The sequence below is a fragment of the Macrosteles quadrilineatus genome, unplaced genomic scaffold (assembly GCF_028750875.1).
Source record: "Macrosteles quadrilineatus isolate MER2022 unplaced genomic scaffold, UCM_ALF_1.0 Scaffold_8__2_contigs__length_117827958, whole genome shotgun sequence".
Taxonomy (NCBI): domain Eukaryota; kingdom Metazoa; phylum Arthropoda; class Insecta; order Hemiptera; family Cicadellidae; genus Macrosteles; species Macrosteles quadrilineatus.
This window is the reverse complement of record NW_026542601.1, coordinates 27,036,375-27,063,218: the sequence shown is the minus strand read 5'-3', so window position 1 is coordinate 27,063,218 and position 26,844 is coordinate 27,036,375. Positions and strand designations below refer to the sequence as shown.

Sequence of the window (26,844 nt, the reverse complement as noted above, 5' to 3'; positions counted from 1 at the left end):
AAATATACCTATACCTATAAAACTTTCAAAAACATATAACACACCGTAAATGTATTGCAAATAATGTTGCATGTGGTAAAAAGCCAAATGAAACTTAATTTTTGTTATTTTCAGAGCAGTAAAATATTGCAAACTTGCAATTGATGCAAAAAAAACTTCACACATTAGAAGCACATAAAATTTACATTGGTGTTTAAAAATACCACTAAAACTGAAAAAAATTGAAATCACACTCAAAATCTTAAATTAAAACATAATGGAAGAACTGTGAAATTGTTTCTTTTAGTTAACAAAATTGGTGAAGTAATGAAGAAGAGATGGACTAAAACTTACATCAAGAGGCTTCTTTAGCACGATCCAGCCTGATTCAGGCTGAATCTCAAAATACTCCAGGTCTTGAGGATTGTATGGAGCACTGAGGGAGTAGACAATCGCTCCATTATTGTCAGCGTCTTCATCTGACGCTGACACTCTCAAAATGTTGGTACCAATGCTGGCATCTTGCTTTACATTCTCTACGTATTTCTGTAACATACAATTAAATATCGTTTACAACGGTTTTGCCTTACATCAACATTTGAGATAGGGATGCGACTGGGCTATTTAATCCCAAATATAAGTAAAGAATGAGTTCACATAGTTTTATTTTTCTTTATTTTCTTATACAGTTGATAAATAAGGACTTTAATGTACTGGTAACTAAAAGATTGATTTACGATTTCTTCAGTCAAAACTTTTAGATGGCTGCCAAGTGTTATTCCTGGTTTAGTTTGTTTGGTGCTTAAAGTAATGATTTAAGACCAGAAACAACACTTTCAGATAAAACTGGATCAACTCATTCTACCTATTTACAAATTTTATCAAGATTTTATCATCAGATAATTTGTACATAAGTTGCAGTGTCTTTCAACACACAAAAATCCACTAAAATTTGAACAAACACAGTTTTTGCCAATGAACCAATAACCAAAACGTACACTGATGTAAGTCTTTACCATTTTGACTTCAGCAATATCTAATTCTTTAGCAAATATTTTGGGAGATTTGCTACAGTTACATCAAATACACTAAAATTTACCTGACGGTCAAATAATGGAGGGTTGTCATTGACATCAGTGATTTCGACAGTGAAGGAGCAAACACCTTCCAGGGATGGATCTCCTTGATCTGTGGCCTTCACCGTGACAGACACGAACTTGCCGTCGTCACCTTCACGATCAAACACCTATAAACAGACACACAAAAGATGAAAAACTGCAAAAGATAAACAGAATACGTAGGATGGCACACATCCGCCTCTTCTACATTTCTTCTGGGGCGATGTTGAGGAATTTGAAAGGTTACTATAAAAGTATATGGTATACATTCTTCATTATATGAAAATAAGAATAGTTATCACAGCACACTATTGTCAGAGGCCAACTGTTTTTTACAAGCTGCAGCATGATTGTGAACTCTGTTACTCAGTTATGACCAAATATCAGGTATGATACCCTTAGTAATGCTTGAAATACTAAATCTTCTATCACCTGTGTACAAGCTGTGTTTCACCATAGACAAAAAGAATTAAATATAGACTGTCAGCCGTGCTACTGTTACCATGATTACCATAGGTTCTGGCGCACACGGCTGGGAGCGCCGTGTAGTTACGTAGCGCTAAAGCCGTAATTACAAGGCGCTCCCAGCGGTGTGCGTCAGAACCTATGGTAATCGCAGCACAGATGACGGTCTATATTTAATTCTTTTTGTCTATGGTTTCACTCATTGCAAATAATGAAAGGCCAGGTAATCAATGAGTAACCCCTCATTTCAATATCTACATTTATGTTACAAATCTGTTATATAATTGAACGCTTCTAGATCCAAATTACTCTACCAAATTGATGTCTTTGTAAATATAAACTGTGTTGAAGTAGGTAACCATAAAGTTGGTCAAAAGTTTCTAAAAAATTTGGTATCCTTAAAAGTATGAGTATCATAACATTATCATTTGATATGAAGGCGCCACCTAAGTTTGTATTTTAACCCAAATATGAGTTCAGTATAAGTGTAAGGATTATTTACTTAAAGCCCAATGATACAGGACGGCTGAGTCCATTGTTGAACCATTAACAAAAATATAATTAAATTTCTTAGGATGGATACACCAATTTTTCGATTACCATGCGAGCACTATAAACACTCAGCCACTCAGCCTTTTCACGTGTTTACACAATAAGTGTAATCTGAGAATCCTCATTGTTATGTCATTTCTTTTCAACATCTTGTTTCTTTATAGCTTCACTGCTACTTAGTGTATTGGAAACATGATCCTTTCATAATATGATGTATCATAGTTTATTTTATTCTTACACTTACATTAATTGATAATAGATATTACAAGATCGATAGTTTCAATAGGTAGTGAAACAACAACAAATCATTTGTTTTCGTTACCTTGTTTGTCAAAACCTCGCCTGTTTCTTCATCGACGGTGAACTTGGTGCCCTTCTGGTTAGGTTGCTGCACAATGGAGTATTTGACCTGTCCATTGACTCCCTTATCCTCATCAGTTGCTTGTACCTGGATAAGAGATACTTGTAGTACTCATCGGCAGTACTTGAATATGAGATAATAAGAGACAGTTTTGCAATAATCCAGTATTAGAGGCTGGGATGGAAGGGGACAACGTCCTAAAACAGCCTTAGTCCAGTACGGTTTCAACTCTCTGGACTGAAACTTCACAAAGAAGAAGATCAAAGCAGGAAAATGGGTACATTGCTTTGAGACTACTGTAGGTTGAGTGAACTGGTAGTTACATTTTTTACTGTTTTGCAGTTTCACTAAGGTAAGATATTCCATCATAGTTAAAAAGAAATTCATTTTAAACTGAATACTTAAAAATTACTCAAAACCGTATTTGGTAGTTATAGTAATACTTAGGCCTATTGGGATAATCCTATCAGGAGTAAACTTCTCCAGGAAGAGAAGAGTAATTTTTACAATAATATTATACAGGTTGTTTTCCATATATTTCTTTATGTTTCTTTATATTTCATATTTTTTTATTTTTATATTTTTTGGTGATTGCATCCTTTTCACTGGTTATCAAATTTTATAACCTTCACTAGGGGATAGGAACAAAAAGAGAGCCACAGTTGGTGGACAACTAATTTATCCACTTGTTTATTATAAGGTTAAAAAATAAAAACCCAATTTAAGGTAAGGATTAGGGGAGAGAAAGAAAGACTGCAGATGACAGAGGACTTCAAATATCTTTTTGTACCTGACTGATCGAATAGTTGTAGCAAAAATAAAATCGCTGGTATACGTCAGCAGTTTATACTGTCTTGGCGTTAACACTTTCAGCTTTGTAGAGTTACAATGTATTAAAACATTAAAACATAAAACTGTTGAATTCTGTTACATAGATAGATGTGTTATATGAAATATGAAAAGGTGTTGTTTTTAATGGATTGAAGAGGTAATGGATGCTCTCTTTAGGTCCAACAATGTGGCATTGGTTACTAGAAACTACTAGACTCAATTGAGTTTATGTAGCTAACTAGTTTAGGATGGTCAGCCATTGTGCTTCCAAAGGGCATCCCAAATAAAAAAAATTTAATTTGGGGATCAGAAAAAATGACATAAGTAAATACTGACTAGAGGAAGTTGATTTTGTGGACTAATTTTGTGTGTTAATGTTGTTGGGAATGTGGTATAAATCAATTTTTGAACTGGCAGTAGTAAACCTTCGTAAAAGCAGTATAAAACTATTGTTCAATTGTAATTGTAACAAAACTTGTTTGCATTAATTTAGTTAAATGGGTGGTCTCTGTTAACGAAAATAGCAAATACCTTGATAACTGGGCTTCCGTTTTGAGCACCCTCTTCTACTTTTGGGTAGTAGGTACCACAGTCTTTGAAGATGGGTTTGTTATCGTTGACGTCAGTGATGAACACAACCACCACAGCAGTGCTGGTGTGAATGGTCGCCGGTCCGTTGACACAACATTCGCCATCATCCATCGCTGTCACATTCAACTCGTACTTGTCTCGGTCCAATGAGATGGCTTTACCGTGCAGACGAATCACACCGGTGATGTCTTCAATAACAAATTGACCTGACGACGTACCCCCTCCAACAAATCCAAACCTGCCACAGTCATTGAGTGATTAGTTTAGTTGGTTACAAGAGAAAATTGTGAAATAAAGACTTAAATTATAAGTGTTTGAAAATAGAAAATTCAATTTTTCTGTAAGTTGGTGATAGAATGAAGGAATCAAGATCTAGTAAGCATGTTGATGTTCCATGCAAATAATGGCAAACACCAAACTTTTGCACAGTTAACAAGGTCAAAGGTGACTCTATTAACAAGTTTAGACAAAACAAATATTCTAAAGATAAATAAATAGCGTCGTATCAATAGCCACGTATTGATTGTTATACATATCAATAAATAGCGTCCCACAGGACTGGAATTTATTTGAATTGTATTTTGTCTATCCCGAAATGAAAACGCAAACAAATATTATTAGTTCAAATTTGTTTTTTAACCATAATTCCTATGATCAATGGTCTTATTTGGCACAACTTTCAGTTTTACAGAAACAAGCTTTATAAGGCAAAATAAGGCAACTTTTCATGTCTTTGTACAGACTGTAATGTGGTATTTGTTATACATATCATTTGCTGCACTAAAACATTAAAGATAGCTTGTGTTATGAAGGTCAACAAAATGTGTCTGGATATAGAACTTTATAAATTGGTTTTAATTTTAAGATCATAATTATATTACAGAGTTTTCCTTAATTTGGATGCAACAGTATGGACAAATTAATTTTAGTCTATACAGTTTTAAAGACTTTTCTTTGTTGGGTTGGGAGTGAAAATTTTATGTTGATAGGATGATTATGATCTATTTAATTTATATTTGTTCTTCATGAATATAGCATAGTTGAGTTTCTCACCTAACATTATCTCCATCTTTATCTGATGCTACGACAGTTGTCACCAACGTGTTCGGACCAGCATTCTCGTCCACATTGGGTGTATACACTTGCTGTGAAAACTTGGGTTCTTCGTCATTTTTATTCTTGGTGTATATTCTAACAGTAGCAGTTCCAGTCTTGGGGGGCTCTCCTAAAATTCAGTTATAATGAGGTTAGGTTTACAAAGGTTAGAACTTTAGAACATGGGGAAAGAGAGTGTCATTAGAAAAACAATAAACCCTAAACAGCCCTATTTATACTGTCGCCAGTTATCAGAAACATAACTGTAATTAAATTGGAGTAATCTCTTTGGATGTGACAGACATCTTTTTGGTAATCTTCAACTCCTCAGAGTATGAAATAAGATAACCTTTCACAAGTTTTCAATAGAATACTAGATTCATTAATAAAGGTTTCCAAAGATAGATATTTAGATATTTACTTTAACCACATTGGCTTCACTGAAACATGAGATGAACATTACTACAAAATGTATACATCATCATCTGTCTATCACCGTATATGCTTAGATTCTAGTCGATTCTCATGGTACATTTTCAATACAATTAGTAATTTAATTACTGTACCAAATTAATAAATTCTAAAAATTTTAAATCTTTACAGGCAAAGGTAAGAATAAAAGAGTTCGATGTCAAGTATTTGCTATTCAGATTAATTTGACACTGACACCAGGGTTCATATTTTAAGCCGAAGATGAGTGAGGATGAAGGAATATTGTTAAATGAATTAGACGACAGCTTAGTTACCAACTAAGATTAGCTACTTATTTATCAAGGGCCATTTATCAAGGACAGTTGGATACAACATTGATACAATCTACATCAAAGTTATTAACCCCAGTAACTTATCGAATATCAATAAAGCAACAGCTTACCCTTATCCTTAGCAGTGACAACAAACTGGTAGTAAGCGTTGTTGTTGTCGGCGTCCAGCTGCTTGTTGTTGTTGACGATTCCGTTGGAGTCAACCGCAAAGTGGTCGTCCGACACTTCGTACTGTATCTCTGCGTTGGTTCCAGAGTCAGCATCGGTCGCCTTCACCTTCAGTATGGAGGTTCCGAGAGGTATGTCTTCATCAACATTGTGAGCCTGGTAGTCAGGCAGTTCAAACTTTGGAGCGTTGTCGTTCACATCGGTCACTCGGATTGTTAGCTGAAAATTGGAATATGATCAAGCTGTCTGTTGAAGAATTTTATTATACCTTATCAAAATGAGTATTCTAATTTTCTGTTACATGTCCAATTTGTATACAGTGTGTTTTAAAAGTTTTGATGCACCTGTTTGGTTTTCAATCCATTACAGATCAAATAAATAAACTTTGCACAGGTTTATATGGCTCACTATTTTGTAATTCAATAACTATTACACGCATACATTGGGATGACAGTCCATGGAAGGGTGTCATAGAAATCTTAAATGTTAGCATAGGTTGAATGATAACTAAATTTTCGACCACTAACTTAATAAAGTTAAATGTCACGAACCGCATTTTAAAAGGTTGATCAAAATTTCATGACTCTCCTGGTACTCACCTCGACAGAAGTAGAGAATCCGCCAGAGTCCTCCGTGGCAGTGACGATCAGAGAGTATACATGAGGCTGTCGCAGATCCTCAAAGTCCAATTCCTTGGCCAGCTTGACGATACCCGAGGTTGGGCCGATGTTGAATGTACCGGCTCCTTGACCTTGGGCCTTCAGAGTATAGCGGATCTCGCGGTCTGCGAACGACTTGGCCTTCACGGAGATTATGCTGCAAGAAGATTATCTAGATTAGTAGATATTCTAAGTTGATTGAAGGGTTAAACTTTTGGTGAAAATGATAGGAACAACCAAGTATTTTGTCAGGATGGCAGGTTGAATAGGAAACAGATAACTATGGTACAAAAAAGACTTTACACTGACTAACTACTGTAATAGGTTAGTTGGTTAATAAACCAACTTTATCATCTTTTCCCATAACCATCCTTGATTATGAATTCTATTAGTTTGGCTACAGACATGCGCCATTCGCCAACTACCGAGCAGCGACTTGCCAAATACGAGTAGTGTGGATGGGTGTTTGTCTATTTGGCAAGCAGCAAACATTTGTGCTTGTGTTTTCCCGTTCATTGTCGGTATTTTTGCACACATCAAAGTGAACGAATATTTGCTATTCCCAAAATGAACGTAAAACTAACAGTTGCTCGGAAAACAGCACAGTGTGCAGACGTCTACTCGTTAATTGGCGAATAGCAAGACAACTATAGATCGCTGAACGTAAAATATTTCGTACTTGGCGAATGGCGCATGTCTGGAGTCGCTTTTATATTAAAGTAATCCATTTGTGTATAGTGAATTAAGTTTTGTGTTTCTTATGCCATAGTGACTCTTCCTTATCCAGATAAGCCAACTAACCTAAAAAAAAACCTAAAAAACTTGGCCTGCCAGTTCTATATATATCTTTATAATATCCTTAAAACCAAGGCCCTCCTCTTCCATGTTACATACTTATTACAAATAGTGAAAACTATTATAAAAGTAAGTAATTTTTTTCAAAAGTGGTTTGGATTAGCGGGACTCTGCATCAAATTTTAAATAGTTGATATTATGTTTACTCACTCTGAATCCTTCTTCTGGTTCTCTGGAATCTCAGCCTCGTATGTCGGCATGTAGAACTGAGGCGCTCTTTTGCCTCCTACGATGGACAGACGCTCTTCAGGTGTGCTCTGGTATCTGTATAAATAATTGTGACATTACTTAAGTTACTTAAGTGAAAGGTTGGCAAAGATTCAGTTGGTAATTGTATTAATTTACAGAAGAGGTCATTAAAGTTAAGGTACATTAGTATTGAAGCCTCTATAATCACATTCAACAACACCTTCAGAGTGAACTGTGTCATGACACTAATGTGTTGTTGGTGACGGCCATCTTCCGATCAGTAACTAATTATCACTGTCCAGTTATTACCTATACTTTGAAGACGGCCATCAGCAACCAGGCCAAAATGTCAGCTTGCAATGTCATTGAGACGTGTTTCTTAACCTTGTAAACCATTATGTTATAGAGGGAGATAATAATTTGTTTTGTTAGGTATTGTCTTGTCTTGATGTCGATGTCGAGGCAGTTTTGGCAGAGGCTGGAGCATCGAACACGCAAACTGTCGGTCTACGTCCACGGAATGAACCGGAGCGGGTCAACGGACTGGACCGAGACCAACCCGGAGTAAATGGATCCGAAAGGAGTGAAGCTGAATCTGGAATGGGAATGGTTGTACGAACTGAAACTGAAAGTGAAAATGAAATTTACGTGGCTGCGGATGTTGAGGACAACACTACTCGTGCAGAAGATACAGATTTAACCTCAAAAGACTTAACCCCAAACAAAAAACTTACTTATGCAAAAGCTTTAGGGAGTAAAAAACCTAAAGGAAAAGTGGTGGAAAGTGCTAAGTCTAAAGTATTAAACAGACAGGAAGTCATTATAGGGACTTGTGGGGAGCAAACTAATCTTAAACCTGCCGGAAATCAAGCTTTGTTCTTTATATCAAGATTGTCACCAAATACGACTAAAGAAGGACTATCCCAATTTTTGGGTGATAAGGGTGTAACTGACTGTGAGTGCATTGAACTTGGATCAAGGTTCAAAACATATAAATCCTTCAAGATAGCACTGCCTGAAAACCTAGCTGACGTGATTCTCAATCCCAAGTTCTGGCCTAAGGGAATCCTGGTAAGAAATTTCATTCCCAAAAAACGAAGTTCTGTACTACCCCACTCTTTTTTAGGGAGGACTATTTACAGGTCAGTGGTAAAATAGCAAACCTTGTGTTACCTAACCTAAAAGATGGACCTAGGCTAGAGACTGATAGTGATAGTTGTAGTTCACTCGAATCAGACCCCCAGACTTGTAATAGTAGGCCTAGGCCTCTTAGTGAAAATAATATTGTGTTGAATACAGAGTTGTCCCATTCCACTAATTTTAAAGTAGCTGCGTTAAATGTTCAATGTTTAAGGAACAAAAGTGAAACACTGTCTATATTTTTACATGAAGTTAAGTCTGACTTTCTTTGTTTAACGGAACATTGGTTAACATCGGATGAGAGTGACTGTTATAAGAATCTGCTTGACTTAAAACTTGCAAACATTTACTGTCGTAAAATTCATAAAAATGGAGGTACTGCCATATTTGCCAAGTCAAACTATGAATGCAGGAAAATTGACCTCGATACCTTTTGTCTAGAACTTGACTTTGAAGTAGCAGCTATTCTGATTGACAATACTGGTACCATATTATTGTGTGTCTACAGATCCCCTAACGGGAATTTCAATAACTTTATTGACCAACTGGACCAATGCCTGACTCATGTCTCGGGCCTCAATCCAAGAAACCTGATTTTGTGTGGGGATTTTAATATCCATCTTGAGTGTCCGTCTACTGAGGAGTCAATCTTTGTAAACCTACTCAGATCCTACGGACTGTATGTGGCATCCCGTCAACCAACAAGAGGGACGGCGTGTCTTGATTCTGTGGCGTCAAACTTCGACTCTTGGAAGGTGAAAGCTGAGGTTGTTCCATCGCTCGTGGCCGATCACGATGGTACTGTGATCCTGAGTGTGAATTGCTCTGAGGTAAGCCTTAATTCTAACCCTTCTTGGCTTAAGGACTACTCTATCATAAAGCGACCCATCTGTATGGAAAATTTGCCTCTGTTTAGGTATGAGCTCTCTAATGTAGATTGGAGTACCCTGTACACATTGACCGAGCCTAAACTTGCTTTTGAGCTTTTCTCTAGTATATTTTTTGATGAATTTGATCATGTTTTTTCAGCTAAATTATATAACCCCAAGAGTAAAGTCTGTTCCGCTGCCTCTGGTTCAAGGCATAACAAATCAGCCAATTGTTGGTACACCCCTGAACTGAGGAGGATGAGAAATTACATGGCTTTTGTTCATGACCTGTATAAGGGCTCCAGTGATATGTGTAGGAAAGGGCAGCTCTATTCTCTTTATTTGGAGATCAAGAGGAACTATAGGGTTAGAGTCAATGTGGCCAAGAAATCCTTTAATGCAGAATCCATCCTTAGTGCCCCTAACCCATGTAAAGCTGCGTGGGACATTATCAATAAAGAAAGAGCGCCAGGTCCCGGGCCTAAAATCCAAGCATCCCCTGATGAGTTAAATGAATATTTTACAAGTGTGGCTGGAAACATCATCTCTGATCTACCTGTGTTGCAGACGGATCCTCTGGATTCTGTGCCGGACTACTCCTCTGTCCATTCATTTACCTGCTGGAATAGGGTGAGTGTAAGAGAGATATCCCAAATGATTAAGAATTTCAAAGACTCCAAGAGCCAAGATGTCTATGGCCTTTCTACACATGTTCTCAGGGCTGTTGCAGATCTCGTGGCCGTTCCTCTCACGCACCTGGTCAACTTGTGCCTGGCTCATGGATTTTTTCCGGACTCTCTAAAGAAGGCCCGTACTGTGCCCATCTTCAAGAAAGGGAACCCTACACTGATGGAAAATTTTCGCCCCATTTCTATCCTCCCTATCTTTTCTAAGGTGATGGAGACTATGATGAAGAGACAACTCCTCTCATACTTTGAAAATAATGGCCTACTGGTGGACTCACAGCATGGCTTTCGTAGTGGTCGATCTACCACCTCCGCACTCCTGAGCCTGGTCGACACCATATCCCAGGCCTTTGAGGAAAATGAATCGGTCCACCTCAGCCTTTGTGACCTCAGCAAGGCTTTCGATGTTGTGTCACATGACATCCTTCTGGCCAAGCTGAGAAAATATGGTATCGGTGGCGCAGTTTTCTGCTCTCTTGCGGACTACCTTGGCAACCGCAAACAAATAGTAACAATTATGGGTGCTTCTTCTGCTATAGGCTCTCTTCCCCATGGAGTTCCGCAGGGATCGGTCCTGGGCCCTCTTCTCTTCACAATAATGATCAATGACCTTGCTACAATCAGCCATGCCCTCCTTTTTGCAGATGATACCACCTTGGTCACAAAGGGGAAGAACATCGACCCGCTGCTGGAGGAGGCAGACAACTCCCTGAGGCTGGCCAAGGACTGGTTCATAGCCAACAAGCTTAAGATCGACGAGGAGAAGACTCAGATCCTTTTATGTTCCTTGAAGATCGGTCTTGAGGAAAACAGCGTGAAGCTGCTTGGGTTCTGGATGGATTCAAAGCTAAGTTGGCACCATCATATTGAAAAGGTATGTGTAAAGCTCTCAAGAGTTCTCCACCTTTTAAGGAAGCTTAGAACCACCATTACCAGACCGTATTTGCTAGCGGTGTATCATGCGCTGTTTCACAGTTACCTCACGTATGGCCTGGTTCTGTGGGGCCATTCTCCATGGACACAGGAATTACTTCTGCTACAGAAAAAGGCGCTGAGGATAATAACATCTTCTGGCTACAAAGCGCACTGTCGTCCCATCTTCCTGGAGCTGGGTGTGTTGACTGTTTATAGCCAGTATGTCCTCAATGTCTTGATCCTGCTGAAGGTTAATATCCACCATTTTGTTGTGAGAGACAATATTCATAGTCACCATACCCGTCAAGCTTGTGACATTGATTTGCCGAGATGCCGCCTAGCCCGCTCACTGAAGAGCTATCCTAGGTCTGCGATAAGGTTTTTTAATTCCTTGCCGGTGCATGTACGCGACCTGGACCTAGACGATTTTAAGACGGCCCTACGTGACAGGCTGGTAAATAGGCCTCTTTACAGCCTTGAAGAGCTAGGCAACGAGCCACTTTTTAGCCATTGCCACAGTGTAAGTAGTGTGTAAATAGTTTTCATAGTATTAAGTAAATATGACGCAGTCATACTGATATTATCGGTCAACGACACAGACTTCAAGTATTCAAGTAAGTATTCAAGTAAGTATATCTTAGTTTTAATTTTTTTCAATCTTAGATCACAGGCATTACAATTCCACAAACAAAATAAAATCTCTAATTTTTAGCTCATGTTCAAATGGTTATGTTTTACTTGGTTTATAGGACACTACTTCACTTTTATGTCAGCTGTCAGCACACAAACACATATTAGCAAACAAACACATTCATTTGAGGACTGCTGTGAAATTAATCATGTGAATGCACATACTTATTTGTTTGGGTTGGAACTCCTCCTCAAAGGATATCAATTTAACCTTACAGACACACGAGACAGTAATTTCATAAAGCAGTGTGAGAAATCCTTAACCATAAATTTATAGGTTGTTTAAACAAAGGTGCTATGTGGTCCAGGTTTTATCTTCATATTTTAGTTGGAAACTACAAATTTCGAGCCGTAAATCATCATTCAATGTCAATTGAGTTTTTTTTCAATACTATCTGAGGGCCATTATTATTGGTTTATAAATTTATAAGTTACAGACGTAACTTGAAACCCCAATACAGTCTGGAGAGACATAGGACAACACCACTCAGCCAGAAATCAAACCTAGTTATGTTCCACACTAACAGCAATGGACAAACAAATGCTTAAGTGTAACAGTTCTAAACTTGACACCCATGTATCCGCATACGTCGGCAGATCTTTAAGCTGTTTTTGTGCGATATACACTCATAGACCTTATTATAGGAGAGGCAAGGTTGGGGTCCCAGCATAAAGCATATTGTGCATAACACTCATAGATGGTTGTAAGTAAAAGTTTGGGGATATTATTATTTTGTTTTTGACTCATAGCGCTAAGATTTTTTTATAAACCACCAAACCTAAAATGTTTAACGTCAACTGCATTCATCCCAGTAAATAGTGCTTCCAAAGAATATTGCCTACATTAAACAAATATTGCATGTGATCACAATCCGTTTTACCTAGAGAGGATTAAAATATTATTGTAAGAGTAACACAACTGCTCACCTTCTCTCGTCCACTCGTCCGTTCTGATCCTCCGCCTTGACGTACAGCACGTACTCCATGTCTAGTTGGAAGGGGTCGGTGCCTCTGGTCCGCACAACTCCAGACCTCTCGTCTACCTCAAACCTTCCACCAGCTGCAAACAAAGAATCATCTCAAACTGTGTTCACCTGGGTACTAATAAAATGCATCCTTGTGACAATGGCAAAGGGACATTATTTTTTTATAATGATTTAAATTCTAAAATAAATTTTATGTTACACATTCTTGTGTAACAAAAGAAGTCAACGATTGCAGTACTGAAAACTTTTATGGGCTTTCCAGTAGTTACATTGGGTCTTTTCATAACACAAAATAACTTGTATATCCTGTATGATAATTTGTATACAATTTATATCACATTTTAACCGATTTTGGATATAATTTTGTCAAATTTTATTTCATCATCTTAGTCTACTAATGAGTTGCAAACTGTTACAGGAAAGTTTTTTTTATCCATTACATTTGTGAATTTTTAGTACTGCTTCATGTTACAAAACTGTTAATTTGAGAACTGCATAATGTTTTGGAGAAAATAATAGCAGTATTTTCTCATAGTAGATCAGATATATAATTAATTGAAATATTTTTAACAGGTAGGTAATTACTATATACACACATTTTACATTAAGTTTTACTATTAAATTTAAAACGATCTCTACTATAACCAAAGTACCTATCAGTTTTAAACAAAACTGCATGGAAGTAAACAAAACCGAGCAAAAAGCATGACAGATTGCAGCCATTAAGAATGAGACCAAACTTTGTGATCTGCTACATCTTTTCCTGTCACTACAAATCACTCTTTCACTTGTCAGGATTTGCTGTAGTGTAATTTGTACATCTCAACCTTCATGACATAAAGGTACTTCAAGTTTAAAATATATTTGTAGATTATTTTCAAAGATTGCAAAAGATGAGTTATTCTATTTTGTTATAAATTTTAATTTATGTGTGAATGATGGAAATTCCGTAAACCATAACTCCCAATGATAATTTGGATGATAAAAACAGCCTGGCCATGAGGTGTAGGTTTTACTAGAAAATAAAATATAAGTATTCAGCAATGAACTGTGTTACTTGGAATCTTGTTACCAAGATTTAATTGGAGAATCTATGATAAAGAAAAAACCTAGAAAATTGTAAAATGAAACAAAAAGGAATGTGCGGTAAAATTTGTAATTTTTTTTGAAAATGAACTGGGTTCTGAAATGTAGATTTTAAATTGCAAAACAAAAACGTAACAAGCAACAAATTATTCTACTTGGATGCTCAAGGAGTTTGTGGTTTCTCATATTATTAATCCAGGTAGTGGTAATGAAAATTTAAATTGTTAACATAAAATTGTCATATGAGGAATTCCACTAGGGTTCCTCTAAAACTGAGTAAGACATCAGTTTTAACACACAAAAAGTGATATAGGAATCTCACGGTTCTTCAATAACCAGTTCTTTACGTTGGTTAACATTAGCGAAATACAGATACTTATGGATTCATAATTTACAATGTATTACCTCCTAACCCTTTTTATTTACCCAAACCAGCATAGCTTTAACATTGGATATTAACAAGCTTATCTATTATTTTCCCTCTTAAAGAGATCAGGCAAAAATCAAATGATCAAGATTCACTGCAAGATTAAACTAGTTATTTTAAAATAAAAGGAGATATACATAGAGCACGAGGTCCTAGGATTTAAAGATTTTTTGTGAGAATATCAGGCTTACCTGAATGGGAAAGAGACCAAATTGGTACAGGATACATAAAACTTTACACTATATACAAAAAACATAAGAATATTTCACTGTCACTGTCAGCATTTATAAGGAATGCAGAGATTTCTTTCAGATAGAAATCTTATTTGTTCATAGAAAACTCGCTCTTCCCTAGTTGAAAATGCTGTCGGTGAGACAGTGACAGTGAAATATTCTAATTTTGTGTATATAGTGTAATGTTTTGTGTATCCTGTACCAGTTTGGACTCTATCTCATTCAGGTAAGCCTGCCATCCTCAGAAAATATTTTAAAATATAGTTGAATTTGTTGGAAAAGTATGAAGTTCAGCTAGCTCAAGAAAATAGAGTTCAGGAACTAATAAATACACAATAAAAGAACCAGACTTGTAACACTAATATTTCGTCCTGGAGAAGGACTTCTTCAGCCAGTAAAAGTTCTCTTCAACTCTGAACTATATTTTACTCAGGAAAGTTAGCTGAACTCTTCTCCTTTCCAAAAAATTCCTCCCATAGCAATTGGCTTTCCTTTAAAATATTACAAACGTAATGGATCAACTTACTCCTGTCACGGACGATGAAGTAGTGTATGTTGTGGTCAGTGTCTGGATCTCGCGCCTGCAGTGTGAAGACAGGAGTGTTGGGAGGAGCATTGAGCTGCACCACCGCCTGCATGGGCAGCGGACGATTGATGAAGTACGGAGGCTCATCATTGACATCCTTGACGTGGATGATGACTCTCTGGTTGTCTGTGTCTGGAAACATAGGAAACTGAGGTTAGCCAATGTGACTGGAACTGTGACAGCTCCATAGGAGCTTATAATGATTCATGCTAAAAAAAATACTTGAAAGTTTGGTAGATGGAACTTTGAAGAGGTGGCAAATTTTAAAGTAAGGACATTCAAACATTTGCGTGGTCTTCAGGGGAAAAACAAAGATACATAGTAACATGTTGAGCTGATGTTTTGGCTTTGCAGATATTTTGGCCATTTCAGCAGCGGGGTTGAAATGTCATCATAGTTACAATACAAAGTTGTGATAGTTTTACGTAGACGACAGCGATAATGTTAAAAGCCTTAGTGAAACAAAGAACCCTTTTAAGGAACCAAAAGATATGTTGGGGACCAAACTACAATTGTTCTTCAGCATTTAGAAATTAGGTACTTGCTCATTAGCAAGTTAAGTATAAGTCAAAACAATAGGTACAAAATTATCTCAAAGAAAATGTGTATCCAATGTTTTGTAGAAATCCAATGAAATATATTCTACACTTGTGTATATTTTATTTGAGGTACTGAGCTCAAGCTTCAAAACAGAAAACTTAAAGAGTAACATCTTTAGATTTCAGAGTATTTTGGATTTATGTAACAAATGAATTATTGAATAATGTCCATGCAAAACGTAAAAAGTATAAATTATTTAACTATGGTAAAGCATTTTGAAATCAAATACACACTAACTTTGATGGCATGCAAAACATAGACATTACAAAGGAGAGTAAATCAATTCATATTTGGCATTCCTGGATCCCTGAAATGTGTGGTACAAAATAATGCAGAATGCAGCTTAAACAACAAAGCTTTGAAAGTGCCAAGACATGCATACTAGTCTCTTTGTGAAGGGTGATTCAAAAGGTTGGTTCACAATTCTAACTGTTATGGTTTTAATGAAAATTTAGATGAAACTTCTAAAATAAAGAGATTGCAGTGAATGATCAGATAGTAATAAAGTAGGTAAATAAATAAATATTAATTTATGAAACGAACCAATACCGCTATACAATATTTTACAGGTTCTTTTCACAGTTTTCAAATATAATTGAATAAAACTGATATTTGGTAAACAATATATAACATAACCCTTACAATGTACAACATCTTATAATAACATTGAGGTATATATTAAGAACAAAACTAAAAAAGATATTTAGTGTACAAACTAATGAAAAAATTTGGTAACAACTATAGAGCGGATTTTAAAATGTTTGTTAGTGAATTTGATTTATCTCTCTCAGTATAAATGTTTAGTGACTTAAAAAAGTGTCTCACGTTTCTCTCAGTACTCATTAGGTATAAAAAAATACCCCCACCGCAGCAAACCTGCTGTCTAAGCGAATTTCCATTTGCCTGAAATGATTTTCAATTAATCTATTTAAATTACATTAGGTTTAACAAATACCTAGGTTTGCTGCTACAAGGAAACTAATAAAGTGTGTTTTAAAGTAAAATAATTATAGCTTAGTATAAAATGAATAAATTTTCCATATTTGATCAAAATATTACCGTAAACAAGCAAACTACAACATTTTACGATGTTGTCCGTGAGAATAACATAGGAATTTTAAATTTGCAAATTTTTATTTTCACCATAACCAATACAAAAACACTTTGTTATACTTAATCATTTCTATTTTTAAGCTCCTTAAAATGGGCTACAGAGAAATTGGGGAATTTTTGTGTTTTGAGGGCCAAAAATGAGAAAAACCAATTTTTACCCCATAGGACCCGTAAAACCCCATCCTCATAGTCCGATCATCATTCAAGTTTATCCCGTCTTACACCTTTAAACAAAATTTCATCAAAATCGGACAAAAATTACTCAAGTTGTCGTGTGAAGATATACATATACAAAAATGTTAACGAATGGTGTTTTTTGTCTCTAGGGACATCAAAATGAAAAAGTAAATCGGTCCCGAGCCTAGGTCTTACCATGAGACCTACGGTAATAGCTACTTCCCTATAGGGGAATTCACTAAATGAAAATATGCGAATTAGAATATCCAAGTAGTTATAAAAATATTTTTAAAACTCTGAAGCACAAAAAAACTAACCATCAACTACCACTATTGTAAAGCACATATTGTTAATATATGCAAAGGTGATCAGCATATCTGTTGATTACTGATTTGGAATTCAATATAGTGGTTGGTGGTGGGGGATTGTGCTCATCTGTAGATTTATGGTTTAAGCTTACCGATATCCCAATGAAATATTGGGTTCCAACCAAAACCGATAGCTGATACCATTCCAACATCCAGTTGATCCAATTATTTAGATTAAATTTACTGCTTTTATATATTTAAAGTATCAAATATATTTTTATTTACGGGTTGAGTTTGTTTGGTAACATGTTTTAATATTTTAAAACGGAATTTATGTAGAAATGTGAGCGATAAGACCATTTTTAGATATTTTATTTAGATAATTATCATTGAGCATTCACAAGCTGGTGTCTTTTAAGTGAATTTCCCAAAAAAAGGGAATAAGCTATTATCATATGTCTCATAGTAAGACCTAGCCCCAGGATCAATTTACTTTTTTGTTTTGATGTCTCCAAAGGCCAAAAACACTGTTAGTTCATTAACTCGGGGGAAAATCATATAATTTAGATTTAATTTGGTACAAACATATTAACCCACATTTAATTGAACTGGTTTGCTTACCAGCATGGGAACCCGGGTTTTTTGGGGGGTTTTCAATTTTCTCTCTAAACCATTTTTAAGAGCTAAAAAACAAATAATTTAGTATACCGTTATTGGTTACAGAGAAAATTCAAAAAATTTGCAATTTTAAATTCTCATGATATTCTTATGGCAAATAAGTAAAAAGTTATGGTTTGTTAATGGATATATTGTGATAAAACTTGGCAAATATACTAAGCCAGTAATATAAACCAAGAACACCCTTTATTGTCCTCTCTGTAGCAGCAAACCTAGGTTCCCACTGAAGCTAATGTAATTCAAATAGATTTCAGTGAAAATCTAATCTGGCAAATGGAAATCTGCTTAGTCAGCAGGTTTCCTGTGGCGTGGGTATTTTTTTACAGTTTACAAAAATACTAGTTAGAACACATAAAATGTCACATAATCTTATAATACTAGGCATAATGTAATTTCAAAGTAACTATGGAACTGTGACAAAATAACAGTACATCAATGCCTGGTAGTATCCCTGTCAGAAAAAAAGTTGTCAAGATCCTATCATTGAAAAAAAAACACTAGATTGTTAAATAACGTCTTCAGTAGTGATGTGATAATAAATCAATATTTATTTTCAACAGTATGCCTATGTTATGAATGATATAATTTTGTTTAAATACTTTCAAATCCAAAACAACTCAGATGGATGATATATAGCCAAAGACACTTCTATTTCTGTGGACATATTCCCTATAAATTATATTGCTCAACTGATTATCGTGATTTTTCAAGTCTTAACAGCATATTTTTTACAATCAAAAATTAACCCATAGGGAACTTTTAGCCAAGAAAATAAATAAACTAATTAACTAGGTACCGAACATAATTTTATGATCTTTTTCAACATTGTGTCGTAACATTGATAACCTATCATTAGTAACATTTTACAAAAGGATAAAAAAAATATAAATGAATAACAGAAAATGTTTTCTTTCTGTAAGTTTCAAATTTTGTCAAGATATTTTTCAAACTTGAAAACTTGTATTTGTTGCTCAACTGAGCTGACATTTATCAGATGGAAGGCAACTGAAGGTCAAACTACTAAAAGCAAGATGTTCAACTAAACAAGTAAAAACTTTGACTAGTAACAAAACTGTCAACAGCAATTTCCAATCAGAACTTTCTTCTTCCTCTCGCTAGATTCTTTGACTGATGTTTGCAATCGGTGTAAATGTACACAAACTTTACAGTGATAACAAATAGACTCAACTCCAACAGATTACAGTAAATTACTGGTGAAATGAGAAATACTCAAGCCAACTTTGTGATGGCAAAGTTTAAATTAAACGAGGTCTGACAATTTCGTTCAATAAAGGGATTAAAACTGTTGGTACTGTACAAAAGAACCTTAGAGGCTATAATCATCAACTGTATTCTAAATCAATAAATCGATAAAAATATAATAATTAGATATTTGTCAATATAATTTTTGAAAACATGTCAGTATGAAAACATGACTCGAGCTTATCAGTTTATTTTTTAAACAAATGTATAACCCACACAGGTAATTAGAGTAAAAAAACACATTAATCAAGCATTATTTGATTTTAAAACAAATTAGTCTTGACGTGTAGTTATTTAAAAGTTTGTCAGCTGTAATGAACGACAGAACCAGCTGATCACCGATGTGTCATTCACTATCAGCTGTTGATGTCGATGTCAGGCGAGGTGATTGTCATTCCTAATGAATCTAACTCCTCCCTCCCCTCCAGTTCTTTTGTCTCCTTATTTAAGCTCATCCCCTGCAACTGATGACTATCCCTGAATAATGGTGGTTCACTTTACAAGCTTTTCTTGTTTTGACAACATTTTTAAAAAGTTTTCTCAAATGAAAGCCTTGGTGTTCATTACACGAAGATACAAAAGAGTCCTATCATGTAAAAATGTAATAATTGACACACCAAATATTACACGGGTAGATGCAATTTCAATCACAAATTATAGCATAGCACTGCTTGTTTAGAGAAAAATTAATACAATTATTCAGTAAATGGCAAAATAACTTTTGTCTACGTAATCTACACAATGATAATCTGTAAAAAAACAACTTAATATTTTTTACTATAAAAAATATTGTGATGGACAAGGTAATTAGCACGAGTACCTTATTGTGACATAAATATATATTTCAAACGCATGTGTTCACGTTAGTAATTTTCAGTGGAATGAGGTAGCAGCTTCAGTATCCAATAGTCAATGGTATGAGTCTCAAAAGGGGTGTCAATTTCTAACTGATCCTATATAATTAGAGGCTGTCAAAAATCGCGTAACGGTTATATATTTTTTTAAACATCAAACGAGCTTTAAAACTTAAAAAACGTTACCCGGCAAAATAATATTTTTCACAATGTTCAGTGATATACTACCTCCTGGCATAACAGCCTGGGAGTCGGAATGTCTCTTAAATTTGCAATATTACAATCGTTGTAATTGTCAACATTCTAAAATTTAAGATGTCTTTAAACAGCTGCCATTTTTGACTCGTTTATGAGCTAGTGTTTGCGGCAATGTATACTACTTTTAAAGATCTTTGATTTGATATGCTTTCTATGCTTACATTGAAGAATTTTTTCTGAAACCAAGCGGTTCGTAGAAGGTATAAGTTATAAGACACCAGTTCTATATATCAATCAATAGTTATAATTTTTACACGTGATTGTTAACGTGGCAAATGTTTAATTAGCAAATATGCGCATAAATTAACAGTAGACCATTTTTTTTGTTCTACACTTTAATCCGTGGTAGGCCTAACATGCCAAACTAATCCAAAAAACTGACTAAAACTGACAATATTAATTAATTAATTACTGAATGATTAATTACTGTTTGATAAATTGTAATGTTTTGACATTACTTTGAAAAAAAAATATTTTTGTCTAGACGTAAAAAAGGACGAACATATTCAATTGAGCTAGTCATGTTTACAAGGTAAATATCAAAAATTAGTAATAATATTTGAAAACTCCCAATACATACCATTCAGAAAAACACCATTTTACTCGATAACAATAGTTACACTATCCAACATGATATCCCACAACGTTAGCAATGAAGTAGGCAGTCCTACAACTCTATTAGGCTTACAGTTCCTGTTAGTTTAGTGATACATCTCTCTGTGGTATTTGGTTCTCGGTTCTCCCATTGACGTTGATTTATCCCGTTGTGATCCCCGATACTCGCAGGATATCGGGAGTTTTCTCTCACCACATCCCACACGAGACTTTTCTTACTTTTGACAGAAAGAAGTAATTGTATAAGTTAAAACGTTAGCACAACACTATGCAATTTGTTTCATAAATAAGCAAGCTGTTATGGTTGTGTGCAAAATTTGTAGGTACAAATAACCAAGTAAATATATTGAATGATTTTATTTATTTATCACTTTAAAATGTTAGCATTTACATTCCCTGTGCCGTTATGTAGAAATTGTAATTTAGGCTTATCAATTATTTTTAATTACAGTATATTTAAGTATTGACCTGTGATTCAAAAGAATTTATTTAAATGTTTACACACTTACACACATAACTAATAAAGATAATGCAATTCACTGACAAACGAATTGCAATTTTAAATACTAACTGATATTTTAAATTACAATAATGAATTTTAGAGGGTTATACCACCATTATTAATACGATCTTTGGTCAAAGGTAGAAGACTGTTATTGTTTGGGATAAAAGAATATTTCTACCTGTATTTTTCTTTTTCCATAATTCTCCTATTTTTGACGAAACAAGTGTTTAGTTAGGTAATGAGACGAAGCAAAAATTGTTGTTTTCTTATTAGAGTTGCACAAATTAAACAGTTACTTTTTTCTGTTTTAAGACACAGTAAATCCAAATTCTGTGCAGCCTAACTCAGTTGAGTTAATTGATAAAAGTAGATCTGCAGCTTGGATATTACTTTATCAACTATAAAAAATAAAATTATGTATAGGATCACCAAATACAACCCGATACTGGTTCATTGTTATCAATGCTACAAACGTCTTCCAATGTATTTCATCAAATCTCGTTCGAGATTTAGGAGGGAAGGAGAAGGTCAACCAATTCCTCTTTCTATTGGGATGTCAGATATCATGGCTTGAAAACTTTCTCACTTTTGATTAAATTTTTAACAATAAAAAGATTTTATCAAGTTACACAAAATATGTTAAGATGTTTTTATAGATTAATGGTTACCTAATGACTTGGTGTTGTTAAATTAACAACTATTTACATAATTCACTTAATTAACAGAACTACAAGTCAAAATAATTATCGATTCAAAATATCGTTGTATGTATGTTGTTGCCTATAAATCACTTTCCAGCATATTTACTAAACCCCCAATGCTACCAACCTACTGAAACTGAAAACAAAAACCAATCACACTAAGCGTGGTGGGTGTAATTAAATTAACTCACCGAACGTTATTGTAAAGGCGGCTAATTAAAAGCTGTATATTTCATCAGTTCCAATTATATTAAAGGAACTCTTCCCAAGTCACTGGGTTAATTAAGCTTAAGACTATCTCCCAACTCCTGGATCAGTTTGCCAGTTATTCAATTACAACTTAAATTACATTACAAGTATGCCAAGTTATCTTTGTGTCAAAGTAACGTGTTTTGTATCAGCTGCATCTGACTCATTATTACTTGTTTGTTATGTTCTAATTTGTAACATGATTTTATGGAATTAGTGGAAATGTTTTAAAAAATTTATCAATTGCATTTTTTTAGTTAGAATTATTTGTGAATTTCCACATCATGAGTATTGGCATAAACTTTTCATATGGTGTTTTTTAAAATTTGTAACACTTTTTTAATGGTTATCTACCTCTCTTGATTTTTTACTAATAAAAAATACATAGACTTTTAAAATACACTGAAAAGGTAGTCACATTGTTAAGCAATAGTTCAGAAAAATTTAACCCTTAGTAACCTAAAGCTTATTCCCTTATAAGAATCTTTTATATTAGACTTAAACTAACATTAAGTATCTAAAGTATATTACCAAGCAGTTTTCATGGATAGGGGACATAACTCACAACATTTTGTACAAGACAACTTGAGTAGTGAACAACATGAGCCGATGTCAGAATGGAATTTTATTGCTATTTAGGAGGAAGGAATTAAATATTGTCAAATTATACCGGTATAAACATGATGTTGGTGTTTTACATTTTTTTTATATACAAAAAGGTACTTATACTAATTTACAATATTAATTATTAACTCTTTGGAATAATACAAGTTACAAAACAAAAATACCATAATTATTCATCCAATGTGTTTTTAAAGTCATAATATTTCTATACGTAAAGCCTACACATATGTTCAACCATAGATAAAACAAACTCCTTCAGTAGATTTCTCATCCTTATGGATCAACTGAAGAATGTTGGTTCCTTCCGGTGCACTGTAGAGGTCGTGTATTGTTTACAATTTGTTAGTGTTAATTTTTGTAATTAAAGTAATAATTTCATTTTGCTTACGATCAGTGTCACCGGGCATGAAATTACACTAAAAATGTACAATGGGATGAGAAGTCTACTTGTGTTTGTTAAACTCTATATGAAAAAAACATTATTTTAACTTGAACAAATCCAACAAACTTCATACACTTCTTGAGCAACAACATTTTCTAGGACAGACATTCTGTATTTTCCACTCTATTTAACAAATTGCAAAGATTAAATCGAAGTCTCAGAAATCTAGAGCGAAAGGGGGAGTCTCAAAACTGGAACAGGAACCCAAATAGTCAACAAGGGTGGATTGCACCCCTAGTACCAACCAACCCCCCCCCCCCAAAACCAACAACAACATTATCAAAGCTACTGTGTGGGGGAGGGGGGTTGTGGCTAGCCTCCAACTGTAAACTATCCAGATATTTATCATGCATTGTAAACAAGGTACACAGAACGACTGACTGTGAACTGTGCAATTCCAGTCTGTTTTTGCTCTACAGGGTAGCTAAAGAAGACATGTTTGCACTAGCTAAAAAACATAATAGAATGTTTATGGTAAATACATTTTTTTTGGCGAATTTTCAATAATAAGTGTCTTTTATTTGGTTATGATTAAAATAAAACTGAATGGCAGTTGCAACGATTCAGTAGTAAAAATGGCAAATCTCTAAACGTTGCCAGCCTTATACTTATCGATCTGTTGTTCTAATTGATTATCATTGTGTGTGTGGCAGAAGACTTTTTCAAGGAAATATTTTTATTTTGATAACCTGCAGTGCATGAAGACGTATAGTTCGTAAATAATAATTTGTTATTGTCCATTCGTATATGATATATATTCTATAAATAAATACAGTAATAGATAAACTTGTAAAAAATTTCATTCATGATTAATGTTAACATTTAAAACATAAGCTTACATAAATCAAACCCCATAAATCCATCAGTTGTAGCTGACCACTGGATCAAGTAAACAATAAATTTTATCTTAAAGCCTTGTGATTTATGGAAATATAATAGAGCAAGATATAATATTATAAATTGTTTTTGACTAGGTTAGCTATTTTTAAATGACTGATGTTCAGTTTTCCCCTAATGTTAGATTAATTAATTAAATGGCTTAAATATATATTTATTAAAATATATTTACTTAAAACGGAATATGTAAAACTATTATGAAGAAATTAATGTTTTAAAATGTCATTTTCACAAAAACATATAATACATACTATTAATTTTTGTGGAGGATACATTTAACATACTATAATTAATTAACAAACTACAAAAACACTTTAAGAAACAACAGGCGAATTATGTAACTAATTGCCACACATTATTTTACCGAAACCTCTCAAAATTTACAAAACAAAACATCAACAACAAACACAATAACACACAAATGCATTTAAACAGAACAAATCAATAAAACAAAAACAAACGCCAAGTGCAGAGCAAATGTTGGCAAAACGAAGCCGTGAACAAATAACAATCTGTGCTCACAAATAAAGCTGAAACAAGCAAAGCGTAGCATGGCAATGTTTGTTGCTGTAGCTACTGAACTTGCAGAAATGTCTAGCGTAACAATAAACAACAAACAATGTAATCTAGTTGTCATTTGAAATGTTAATACATTTCTCTAATGAAGGATAGGGAGGGGGTTCTTTTTGTTACCTAACATTAATTTTATCGAATCAATTTTAAAACCAATATAATAATTTTACGTTATTGAAGTATAATATAACGATCATTACAAACAATTATTACATGAAGGACATAATTGTGTTTTTATAATACTAATTCCTGTTCTTTAAAAACAATATGACAAAGATTAAACTTAATGCACACGAAAACCCCTTTCATATTTCAACAATAGTAGAAAGAGATCAAAAGCGACCTAAGAGTTTAAACTTACTTTTAATCCATTTTATCTTTTATATTTTCAATACGACAATATGATTTAAAACATTAGGTTTACTTTACTTCATATTCTGATTGTCATTGGAATAAGTTAAAGCCTAATTATTAAGAATAATGTTTAGGCTATTGCAGTGTTTCCTGAATATCTTTAGGTATGTTATTTTTATTTAAACATTTTAAGGGATTTTATAATGTTTTATTTGTCGAAAGTCAGCATATTGCATCAATAAATGTTAGATAGTCAACAGGTTCAGAGAATGATATTATTGACTTTATTTACAATTACTCCACGACCAAACTTTTAAAATTTGGTTTTATAACATCTTAAATAAAATGCCACTTAATAAAATATTTTTATGTGATTCCAATTACAAAAATTGAAGATTTATTTAAGGTAAAAGTTCACAGATTATTATATGAATAATTAGTGTTTGGTATTAAATATTAAAGTAATTAAAACCCCTGTTTACCATTATTCAAACATCGAATGCATTACATTAACATATAATAAAGTTAATTACCAAACTGGCAGTTAGTCGCTTTATATACTGTAGCAAACAAGGACCGAAAGTTAATTAATTAACGATATTGATGGATGCCAGAGACTAATTAATTAAGGCTACATAGTGGCTGGCGATCATCAAATGATCTCGACTTGTCCAGAGTGATATGGTCAATGTTTCACAAAGAAATAAAATAAATATGCCACAGAAAAACATTACCAATAAATTGGTACAAATACATTGGGTTGTAGGCCTGCATTAAAAACATTTACTTTTATTTCAAAAACTTTTTGGAATGATAATCCAAACAAACATGACATGCACATTAGTTGTAACACAGCATTCACATTGTATGTAATTAGGAGGTAAACAAAACATTGAATACAATACTTACATCTTAATCCTGGCATAGCATGAAACATATACGATATTAGTGATTGACCGTACCGTATACAATTTTTTATTCTTATGTGTATAGAAAACATCAGAATAGTGCTTCGTAAAAAATACACCGTTCTAATATTAGCATGTAACCTTCTCATATTTCAACCTAGAACATACCAATATAATCTTCATAAACTACACTTCTCCCTCATATTTCCGCATAAACATAATATACCTGTCCTACATAAACCTTGCAGTAAGTCCTGGTTGGATTAAAATTTCACACTGCAATTTGTTGCAATTCCGTGTGTAGCGCCGTATACAATGGCGACCGCAACCCGCAGTACAGGGTGTGTCTATATTATAGTCTATATTGCATCGCGCGGCTACAGGCGTTGCATACGGACAATGGTGTTGTGATACTATCTAGCGTGGCATTGGTTAGTGGTCAGTGGGGGAATACTCGGCGAATTCGGTCGGTCATAGAAC

The 26,844-nt window shown here is 34.3% G+C and overlaps 1 protein-coding gene across 6 annotated transcripts in view; it reads right to left on the bottom strand.

Annotated features, from left to right (window-relative positions):
* Positions 1–26,844, bottom strand: part of LOC129000963 (neural-cadherin) — a 477,113-nt gene that overhangs the window by 287,285 nt on the left and 162,984 nt on the right. For all 6 annotated transcript variants that reach the window (XM_054428065.1, XM_054428066.1, XM_054428064.1 and 3 more), the window contains 10 exons: positions 15,186–15,377; positions 12,855–12,987; positions 7,589–7,702; positions 6,524–6,740; positions 5,867–6,143; positions 4,951–5,122; positions 3,838–4,135; positions 2,437–2,562; positions 1,079–1,225; positions 334–525 (listed from right to left, as the gene is read on the bottom strand). In XM_054428065.1, coding sequence (XP_054284040.1) covers positions 334–525; positions 1,079–1,225; positions 2,437–2,562; positions 3,838–4,135; positions 4,951–5,122; positions 5,867–6,143; positions 6,524–6,740; positions 7,589–7,702; positions 12,855–12,987; positions 15,186–15,377 — 1,868 coding nt within the window. The remainder of the gene's footprint in view (positions 1–333; positions 526–1,078; positions 1,226–2,436; positions 2,563–3,837; positions 4,136–4,950; positions 5,123–5,866; positions 6,144–6,523; positions 6,741–7,588; positions 7,703–12,854; positions 12,988–15,185; positions 15,378–26,844) is intronic.